General features: G+C 70.8%; 1 protein-coding gene across 3 annotated transcripts in view; it reads right to left on the reverse strand.

Moving 5' to 3' along the window:
• COL9A3 (collagen type IX alpha 3 chain) overlaps window positions 1–9555 on the reverse strand; it is a 17381-nt gene extending 7826 nt beyond the window's left edge. For all 3 annotated transcript variants that reach the window (XM_016133613.2, XM_016133612.2, XM_016133611.2), the window contains exons 1-19: window positions 9426–9555; window positions 8873–8941; window positions 7815–7850; window positions 7275–7346; window positions 6616–6669; window positions 5968–6003; window positions 5702–5725; window positions 5406–5459; window positions 5021–5074; window positions 4629–4670; window positions 3915–3971; window positions 3579–3632; window positions 2923–2976; window positions 2595–2648; window positions 2161–2214; window positions 1717–1770; window positions 1070–1123; window positions 300–353; window positions 167–220 (exon numbers count right to left, since the gene is read on the reverse strand). In XM_016133613.2, the coding sequence (XP_015989099.2) occupies window positions 167–220; window positions 300–353; window positions 1070–1123; window positions 1717–1770; window positions 2161–2214; window positions 2595–2648; window positions 2923–2976; window positions 3579–3632; window positions 3915–3971; window positions 4629–4670; window positions 5021–5074; window positions 5406–5459; window positions 5702–5725; window positions 5968–6003; window positions 6616–6669; window positions 7275–7346; window positions 7815–7850; window positions 8873–8941; window positions 9426–9503 (1008 nt within the window). In that variant the 5' untranslated portion in view covers window positions 9504–9555. The remainder of the gene's footprint in view (window positions 1–166; window positions 221–299; window positions 354–1069; window positions 1124–1716; window positions 1771–2160; window positions 2215–2594; window positions 2649–2922; window positions 2977–3578; window positions 3633–3914; window positions 3972–4628; window positions 4671–5020; window positions 5075–5405; window positions 5460–5701; window positions 5726–5967; window positions 6004–6615; window positions 6670–7274; window positions 7347–7814; window positions 7851–8872; window positions 8942–9425) is intronic.
• Between the last annotated feature and the right edge of the window lie 382 nt (window positions 9556–9937).

Here is a 9937-nt window from a genome sequence, read left to right on the forward strand (position 1 = left end):
GGTCAGAGCCACCCCATCCGCGGAGAGCACCCCCAAGGGGTGTGGGGCACTGGCCGCTTCCCTGGCATGGATGCGCAAGCCGCACTCAGGGACCCACGGGGGAAGCCCTGCGCTCGAGCACCCAGGGGCTCCGTCCCAGGCAGCCCTGCGGGGCACGGGCACTCACCGGTAGCCCGTTGGGACCCTTCTCTCCTGGGGCACCATTGCGACCAGCGTCGCCCTGTGGGAGATTCGGGGCTGATGTGCGGCCGAACGCCGCGCTGACCCTCCCCCCTGCAGGCCGCCCGCGGCACACCAACCTTCTCGCCATCGAGTCCTGGCACGCCGTCCCTGCCGTCCCTGCCCGGCATGCCCTGGCGACAGGCGACAGCGTGAGGCCGGAGGGCGGCCCCCCGGCCCCAGTCCGGTCACCCTCCAGGCCGCTGCTCCGGGCCGCTCCCTCCCCGTCCGCCTGAGCAGGTGTTACGGCTCAGCGGCCCCTGGCGGCCTGTGCGCCCTGATCCTCATCGGGCGCCTGTGGGGCCACGTACCGCCCTGCAGCTCTGCACCGGCACTGGTCCCCAAGGGAGGTCCCTGAGGGAGGTCCCCAAGGGAGGTCCGGTTTACAGATGGGGACGCTGAGGCTCGGGCACCTGAACGGAGGGCACAGCCCCGTGCTGGGAGGGGGCAGGAGAGCAGAGTTTCCTTCATTCTCCACCCTCGGCCCTACATGGGGCCTGTCCATGGGGGAGGGGCCCAGGGGGTCTGGGCTGAGCGTGGGCACGCAGCAGGGCAAGGCACGCGGGCGCAGAGGGCGGGCGCCCACACCTGCATCCACCGGTCCTACCTCTACACCTCTCACATGGCCCTGAATGCTGCTGGGATCCCCCAAGGACCCCCGGGCACTGCACGGTCAGTACGGCCACAGGATTGGTGGCCTCATGAAAACACTGCAGGGCGTTAGACCAAGTGAGGGCCATGCGCCCCTGACGCCAGGGACCGCGGGAGGAGGGTGGCTCCCGGGGGACGCAGGCGCAGGCAGGACACGGCCAGGTTGGCCGCGGCGGCCACGGCGCCTGCAAGCACTCACCGGCTCTCCTCCGGGCCCGGCCACTCCGGGGAGCCCCTTGGGACCAGGTCTGCCCTAAAAGACACACAAGCCACCGCAGCTGGGACCGTGAGGAACACTCCGGACGACCTCGCGAGTCCCAGGCGGGCCCAGGCGGGGGGACGGCTGTGCTGGCCGGTCCTGGCTGCCTGGGACCCATCCGAGGATCCGGGACACTGCGGCATTGCACGGCCACCTCGCGGGCCTCTGGTCACTGGTCCAGGGGAAGAGCTGGCGGTGCGGAGGCGTTCACCAGCTGACGCCACCCCCGGGACGGCCACTTCGGTGCTTAGTCGCCCCTCGGCCTTGCTTCTGTCCGTTCGCTTAGCCGTCTCCCAGCTGGGCGAGGTCGAGCACCGCCCAGGGCCTCCCGATGAGCGTGCGTCAGTGGCCAGAGCCAGCACCCCGGGGCCTGGTCCCATGGCCCTGCCCAGCCGCCCCGCGGGCCAGACGAAGGGACCTTCAAGTAGCCACCGGGGCAACGGGGGTGGAGTGAGCGGGGAGCTCACGTGCCCAGTGATGCCCCAGCCGCCCCGGGAGACGGCGGCCGCCCCACGTCCCCATGTCCCCCCACACCCCACAGAGCAGGCTCTGAGGAAGGGCCCAGAGAAGCAAGATGTCTCACTTACGAGGTCACCCTTGGGGCCACGGAATCCCTCTGGGCCCCGCTCACCTCTGTCACCCTGAAAGGACAAGAGGGACAGGGACAGAGTCAACTACTTGAGAAGGTAGGAGAGCCAGGCTGAGGCATGACTGGCCGGGGTCAGACCCAGCAGTGGCCCGAGGGGGCAGGAATGACCCTGCTGAGGGTCGCAGAGGCCAGAGATAGATCCACCTCACATCATGTCCAGAAAAAGAAAAGGCACGACCCTCCCGCAAAGGACAGGCAGACTGGTAAACTCACCCCAGGTGTGCCCACAGCTACCTGCCCAGGTGTGCCCACAGGAACCTGCCCAGGTGTGTCCATGGGACAGCTTAGTCCCTGGAGGGCCGGAGCAGCCCAGTGGGGAAGAGGGAGGGGAAGCGGGAGCCTGGGGCAGTGCGGGGCCCCCCCAGCCCAGACGCACACGTACCGCTTTCCCCGGGGCTCCTGGGATCCCGAGGGGCCCTTGGAACCCGATGGGACCCTGTGGAGAGAGGGGGCATCTGGGCCTCTCTTCTGGAGCCTGGCCAGCACCCCCAAGGGCCCCAGACTGTCTAGAGAGGCCCCCCGAGCACCCCACCAAGCACCCCCACAGGCTCTCTCTGCCCCGGTTGGCCACCCGGTGGTCCCCAGACCCCCTCCGCGGCCTCTCCCGTGCCCAGTCCACCGGGCACGAGCACAAGCGTCATAGCCCCGGCTCGCGGACGTGAGTGCGGGGCAGCCAGAAGCAGCTCTGCCGGGGGCCGCCGCGAGGCCCGGCACTCGCAGGCCCAACTGCATTGGAGGCGGCCCCCCGACTGCCTGACCTGCCCTAGGGGTCGCCACAGCCCCCACGGTGCGGGCGGTAGGGGCTGGCGGACTTACCCGGTCCCCCGGGGGCCCAAGCGGCCCTTGCAGTCCTCGGAGCCCTCGAGGGCCCTGTGGGGAGAGAGTTGGATATGGAGCCGGAGCTGCACCCTGATACGCACAGCCCCCAGGGCCGTGGAGGGCCCCAGTGTTCCCCTAGAAGCCCCCCTCCTCTGCTCAGGCCTTAGAGGGCACAGGCCTGCTGCCCCTGGGGTCGGCGGCCTGGCAGAGGTCGGACCCCAGCCAGGGTCTTGTCTGGGTGCTGGCGGACTGTGCCTGCAGCCCCGAGATGGCCGGGGGACTCCCAGCTGCATCCTTGCCCTGCCCAGCCCCCACCCCCACTCACCTGCAGCCCCACAGTGCCCGGGACGCCAGCGGGCCCAGGGGGGCCGGGGTCGCCCTGCAATGAACGTGGAGGAAATGGCAGTGAGCAGGGTCAAGGGCGGACTGTCCCAGCCCCTCGATGCCCGTGGCCTCGCCCCCCACTTCATGGCCGAGTCTCCCAGGCCGAGGCGGCAGGGCTCTCCTCCAGGGAGGGGGAGCTTGTCCCATGGCCTCTGTTCCAGCAAGGTCCCCAGCCATCCTCCATGGCTCCTCCCGGCTGGGGTGGGCCCCTCTGCTGCCCACAGGGCAGTCTGGCCCCTCGCACCACATTAGAGGGCACCTGGCCTCACCCCCAGCCTGTGGGTGAGGACAGAAGACGCCCACCAGCAGCGGCTACAGGGACAGGGTGGCGGGGGCTGCTGGGGACACACTGAGCTGAAGCCAACCTTCTCTGGCTGCCGGTGGGGCCCCCCGGAGCTAGTTGCGGGTTGGCGGGATCTGCCTAGAGGCCCCCAGCCAGCAGGGGCGGTGTGCGGGGGCGGGGGCGGGGTGGGGGAGCCGTTCACTTCGGGTGTGGCCGTGATGCCGCCAGCAACTCCCCCCCCACCCCACCCCCGCCCCAAGGGCCTCCCCCGCAGCCGCCACCCCCGAGCGGACAGCCTGGCGTTGCCCACCAACCTTCTCGCCGTCTTTGCCGACCTCTCCTTGCTCCCCTTTGTAGCCAGTGGGTCCCTGAAAGCCAGCAGTGGGTGACGCGTTGCAGCCCGACCCCCAAGCAGCTTCGAACTGAGGCCACAGGGCTCACCAGCCAGGTGGGGAACAGGCCCAGTGGGAGGGGCCTGGGAGGGGGCTGGGCCCGGCGCTCAGGGAATCAGCAAAGTTGACGGGGGAAGCAGAGGGAGCAAGAACCCCAGCAGGGTGGGAGGACCCCGTCTCTGCCCCCCATCTCGGCCCACACGGGGGCCGGGCACGGAGGCGGGCTCGGGTCGGAGTCGCCCTGCTGCCACCACGCACCTTGAATCCCGGCATTCCTGGGGGCCCAGGGGGGCCTGGTGGGCAGATGGCGGGGCACTGTAGGAAAACAGAGTGGTCACGCCCCTCCCCGACCTCAGGGGCCCTGAGGTGGGCCATCCACCCAGGCGAGGGGGCCTCCTGGAGTGCCCACACAGGACCCCATTGAGTGCTGGCCGCGGGGTGTGGCCAGGCCCTGCAGGAGCTGGACCGCGGCCGCCAGGCCCCTCCCCGCCTGCCGACACTGGGCTCAAGGTGGCTATTCACAGGCATCTGCGGCTGCGGCTTCGCGAAGGGGCCTTCCGCCCCGCCAGCCCCCCCCCCCCCCCGCCGTCCCCGCTCCTCCAGCGTGTTTCAGGGACAGGGACGTGATGGCCCTGGGTCGTCCCCGAGCCCGGGCCACGGCCCCCATGCCAGCTGCTTGGCCGGCCTATTGAGGGCCCAGCCATTGTCCTCGTTTGGCAGACCCCACACCCGCCCCCTGGGACCTGGGAGGGGCGTGGGGACGAGAGCCGCGGTGGGGGCCAGCACAGGGCTCGAGCGGGCGGGGGTGGCGGGAGGGCATGGGGGAGACAGTGGGGGCCCCCGTGCTGAGCCCGTCCCCAGCGAGCCTGTCCCTGACTTCCTGCGGGGGGAGGGGACAGGCCGTCCTCCGGACAGTCCCCTCCCACCAAGAAGGCGCCCCCAGCCCCTTCCCAAAGGGCTGCCAGTGCTCACCTGAAGGTCAGTGGCGCCTTCGGGGACGACCCCTGGGTGACCCTGGAACACAGGACCGGCTGGCTGTGACACCGCCCGCCCGCTCTTCCCCTCCCTCCCCCCACCATGTGACTTGGGGACACCAGGGGACTCTGGCCCGTCATCCCAGCATAGACAGTCCTAGGTGCTGCTGGCCCATCTGCCAGGCACGTGACAATGACAGAGCCCACCTCCCCAGGGACAGGTGGCCATCAGACCTGAGCCCTGACTGTCCCCGAGTCACCGCAGCCTGGACTCAGCTGGCTGCGTGTGGGGAGCCCGCGCAGGCAGCGTCCGGGGCTGGGGCTCCCGGGGACAGGGAGTCAAGCCCTCCGTGCAGTCACCCATGCCCGCAGCCCTGGCCCGGTACTTACAGGGGGTCCCGGAGGTCCTGGGGGGCCGGGCAGGCCCGGGAGTCCAGAGGGTCCCTGGAGGGGGGGGTGTGACTTAGATGGAGCAGGCTCAGCCCCCGCCTGAGGTGAGGCCGCCCACTGCTCCCGGACAGAAGCTCCCCTCAGCTGTGGCTCTGAGGGGACACGGCCAGCCCTGCCCACCTCCCAGACCTGGCCTGTGCCACTGTCCCCTGCGGCCTGAGGTCTGGCCCGTCCCTCTCGCTGGACGTCAGCCACGGCTCCCATCAAAGCCCGCGAGAAAGGCAGGGGGCAGGGGAGAGGGTTCCGGAAGCTCCTGCCCTTGAACCCGGGTCGGTGGGGAGGGCGCTCGCTCCCAGCGGTGGGCAGTTCTGGGGCAGCCACTCACCGGAGGACCCCGGAGGCCGAGTCCACCTGGGAGGCCGCTCACGCCTGCCTCTCCCTGGGGGAGAGACGAGAGATGGGGTCTGCACCCAAGGGGCTCCAGCAGCCCCGGGGGTTCAGAGCCGGCCCCTGGTCCCCACGCAGGGCCAGTCTGCCCTCTCTGCAGGGGCGCAGACCTGGGTGGGGGCCAGGTCTCTGCCCCCAGAAGCCCCACCCCCAGCCCCGGCTTGGGACCCGGCCGCCAGGTTGGCTCCAGGTGTGGTGGGCATGGTTGGCCGGGGCACAGGCTGCGGTACTCACAGGGGGTCCAGGGAGGCCTTTGCCCTGCAAAGCCAAGCACGTGGGTCAGAGCTTGCTGGGGGCAGGCTGTGCCCACCCGCCACCTCCTGGGGAAGGGTGCCTCGGGACAGCGCCTGGTGCAGAACAGCCTCCTGGAGAGAGGCTGCGGGGGGCGGGGGGCGGGGGGCGGCCAAGCCTGCGGGGCGCTCCTCTCGAGGCTCCTGGAGGACCCCACCCACGTCAGACGCTCAGCTCCTCAAACCCCCACCAGGAGACAGGATACTTACCCCCAGCCCAGGTGGTCCAGGGGGTCCCAGACTTCCCTGCCGAAGGAAGGCGGGTGTCAGGCTGGGCTGGGCTGGGCGCCCCCTCCATCCCCAGACACTATGGCTCCTTTGGAGGGGGGGCCCTGACTGACAAGACCCAGGCGCCAGGAGTTGGGGGGCTCTGACGCTGGAGCCATACAGACGGGCCCTGCGGCGGCTCCTCCAGGAAGCCTTCCAGTTATCCCCCCCTAGAGGTGGCAGACCCTGACATCGGCCGCATGGCGTGGAGCACGGAGCCTCGGGCAGCCAGGCCCTGTCTGCAGCCCCCTGCGTCTTTGCCCTGAGGCCTCTGCGCCCTCCGCGCCCCAGCAGCAGGGACGGCCCTGCTCCCGGGGCACGGGCGGTGTGCTAGGATCGGAGGCCACCTTGTTGGAGGGGCACTGCTCAGTCAGGAAGTGGGTTTCGGTGGACGACAGACTCAGGGCACAGCCAAGTGACCCTGACCATGGGCCTCAGGTGGGCACAGAGGAGCAGCAGTTCACGGGGAGGAGGGGGCACAAGGGCCAGTCACCCCTCAACCGTACCAGCCTCCCACACACGGCCTGGATGCCAGGGTGACTCTGCCCAGAGTGGGTGCGGGCCGGGGGGCCCTGTGGTGCAGGCACTCACCCGTTCTCCGGGGGCGCCCTTGGGTCCAGGGGGTCCATCCCTGCCGGTCAGACCCTGGGGAGAGAGGTAGAGTGGAGGGTCACGTAGAAAGGACGAGCCCCACCCCGCACCCACCTCCGTGTGTGGGGAAGCACGGGCCGGGGCTTCCGGGACTACATCCCAAGACCCTGGGGCCTGGCACGGCCTCTCCTGCCCGCCCGCTGTCCCCCTGCCATGTCCACAGGCTCTGGGGGAGGCGGGGGCAGCCAGCGCCTGGAGCAAGTGCGGGAGTCGGTGAGCCCGGCGGGCAGGAGCGGCCACTTCTCAGACCCCCTGCAGTCCCCGTGGATGGCCCTGAGCCCTGATGACCGATGCGCTGGCCTGGGAGGGGCCGGACCGTGGGTGTTTGTCCCCAGATGAGCGAGGGCTGGGGGGACTTTTGCCTCTGCTGTGGGAGGCTCTGTCCTTGGCCGCCTGCCCACCTTGGCCAGACTTAGGACTCAGCTCTGGGATAAAGGCCAAGAGACCCCTGCTGGGGCCAGCCAGACTCTCCTGTCCTGCTTGACAAGGCCCAGCTGGAGAAGAGCAATTAACCCTGACCCCTGAGGCAGGGAAGGGCCCCGGGCCTGGCCGGGGCAGCAGGGGGCCGGGGGGGGGGCGGGGGGGCGGGGCACACTCACGTCCACTCCCGGCAGTCCTGGCAGCCCGGCCTCCCCGGCTCTCCCTGGCTTCCCCACGGCCCCTTTCGGTCCCTGTGGGGGAGGGCAGAGGCATGAGCGGTGGCCTTCACCCAGGAGACAAGTGTTTCCTAGTCAGGGGCCCCCCCATCCCCGCAATCCCAGCCGGGTGCTCTCCACCACCAACGCCAGCATCCAGACCCGACCTCCTGGGGTCCCACGCCCAACCCCCCGCCCCCGCCCACCCTGCCTGGGCGCTTTGGCCCCCCAGCTAAGGGCTGGTGGGTCCCTCTGTGGGACCCCCAGTGAGCCGGGACCAAACAGCTCTGAGGGCCGTCCCGCTGGGCTATGGCGACCCCAACCCCCGCCCGCCCCGGCACCGGCCCAAAGGACGTTGCAAAGCCAGAACCCGCCCAGGCACAGGGAAGCACACGCACCCCCTGCCACCCGCCCCGGGCCCAGCCCTGTTCTCAGGCCCCTGAGGCCTCCCTCGGTGACCCCTCCTCTCGGCCGCCCCTCCCCCCAACACAGCAGGACACTCACCGGAGGCCCTGGCAGGCCTGGAGGGCCAGCTTCTCCCTGCAGAGAGGGGGCGCCCACGTGTGAGCAAGCGTGCCCTGAAAACCCTGCCCCAGGGAGCAGAGCTGGACCCCAGGAGACAAGATGGGGGCCCCTCGCCCCTCGTCCACGCCTGGGGGACACCTTCCTCCAGGGCAGGCACTGGGGAGAGGGCCTAGCCGGACAGACGGGCTCACTCCCTGCACGGCCCACACAGCTTTCGGGGACCACTTTGTGGGTGGAGGAACATGGCCCCCAGGAGCGAGGGAGCCCATCACGATGCTTCAGGCAGTGGGACGGGGCGGCGGGGGTGGGGGGAGGCCTCCCACCTCCACCTGGCCGGTGGGCAGCCTGGGCCCCGCCCGAGGACTGGGCCTCAGACCCTTTAAAACGCCCCCAGGCCAGGCTTTAAGTGGAAGCGTCTGGAAGGAATGAGGAGCCTGATTGGCTTGACCTGGGAGGCCTGGGGCGCCAGGTGCCTGGTGGGAATCATGCGGGAGGCTGAGGGCCGCTGAGGACAGATCTTGGGGGCTCCACCGGAAATGACATGGGTGAGGAGAGGCCTCGGAGGGCCCCCCCTTTCACGGAGGGGGTTGGATAAGGGGGGGCTGTGGGACTCCAGCTGCATCCCCACGTCGCTGGCCTGGACGCCCACCGGGGATGCCACCTCCAGGGCAGAGCAGGCACCCAGGCCCCTCCGAGGCTGGCTCCAGCCCCTAGCGACCCCCAACCCAGACCCCCCAGAGGGGCCGGCCCTGCACACTGCCGCCAGACCCCCCACACACCGGGCACAGGTCCCTCAGGGATCCAGAGCCGCAGGCCCTGGTGCCCACAGGTCCACTGCTTAGACTGCCACCTGCCCTGGGGATGCAGTCGAGTCTGTGCCCCAGAGCCTCACACCCCGCAGGGGTGCGGATGGCACCCTGCCCTCGAGGCAGGACCTAGTTCTCACCCTGTCATGCTCGGGGTTTTGGGGCAGCCGGGGCCAGAGCTAGAACTGCACAGATCGGCCTCCCCCAGCCCGTGCCATGCCCCAGACTCACGTCAATGCCGTCCTTGCCAGGCTTCCCGGGGGGCCCTTGGGGGCCAGGGGGGCCTCGAGGTCCCACTTTCTGAAATGGAGAAACACTATTAGGCGGCAGGGAGGGTAAGCCTGGCAGCGTGACCCCTCTTCCCTGTCTGGAGGGGGGGCCTGTCACAGGGGCTGTGACCCAGCCAGCCTCGGAGACCCCAAAGCGTCTGGCCGCGGCAGTACCCACTGCCTCGGTCCTCCAGCCAGACGGGGCTGCGTCCGGAGCCTCGGGGAACAAAGCGACTTTGTGTGTCTCCGGTGGTGGTGGCCTTGGCAGTGGCTGGACCTGGGCCTAGAGAGAGTGAGGTGGCCTCCCAGGCTCACCCCGAAGAGTCCCGGTGTCTGTGGGACTCAGCCCGGCGGCCGCAGCTGGCCATCGGTGCCCCGGGCTCACTGGCTGGCCCGGGGGGGGGGGGCGCTGGGCGGGGGGTCGTCCCTGGTGCCCGGGCCGCACTGCTGCACGTCCAGCATCACACCCCTGGACCGCCGCCCCAGCCCGGCGCTTGCCCGCGGCCCGAGCTCACCTGCGCCCAGGTCCCGGTCAGCACCCCAGCCAGGAGCGGCCCCAGCAGGAGCAGGGCCAGCGCGGGGGCTCCGGCCATGGCTGCGCTCCGTCTCCGAGTGCCGCCGGTCGCCGCGACGCTGGGCTGGGGCCCGGGGCTCGGCGGGCGGGGCGGGCGGTGGGCAGCTGGCCAGTCCCCGCCCCGGCGGCTGTGCACAAGCCCCTCATTCAGCGGGGCCACCTGGGCGGGCGAGGGCGCCTGCCTGCCGCGACGCGCGGGGGCAGGGACGCGGCCCGGAGGCTTTTTTTTGGCCGGTCTCTGAGCTGGAATTATCCCGGGCGAGCGGTGCACACATGCGCCTTTCAGCAGAAAAAGAAGCGCTCTCTCTGGCCCCTCGCCTGGGGGGTGTGGGGTGCGGAGGAGGGGTCGTGCTGGGGGCTCCCCCCAGGGGCAGGGCTGCCTCAGCCTGAGAGCTGGGGTGCGGAACCCACCTGCCCCGCCCCCGCCTCGGGGCCCCGCCTGCCCGGCCGGGA

The sequence above is a fragment of the Rousettus aegyptiacus genome, unplaced genomic scaffold, assembly GCF_014176215.1.
Source record: "Rousettus aegyptiacus isolate mRouAeg1 unplaced genomic scaffold, mRouAeg1.p scaffold_m13_p_12, whole genome shotgun sequence".
NCBI lineage: Eukaryota > Metazoa > Chordata > Mammalia > Chiroptera > Pteropodidae > Rousettus > Rousettus aegyptiacus.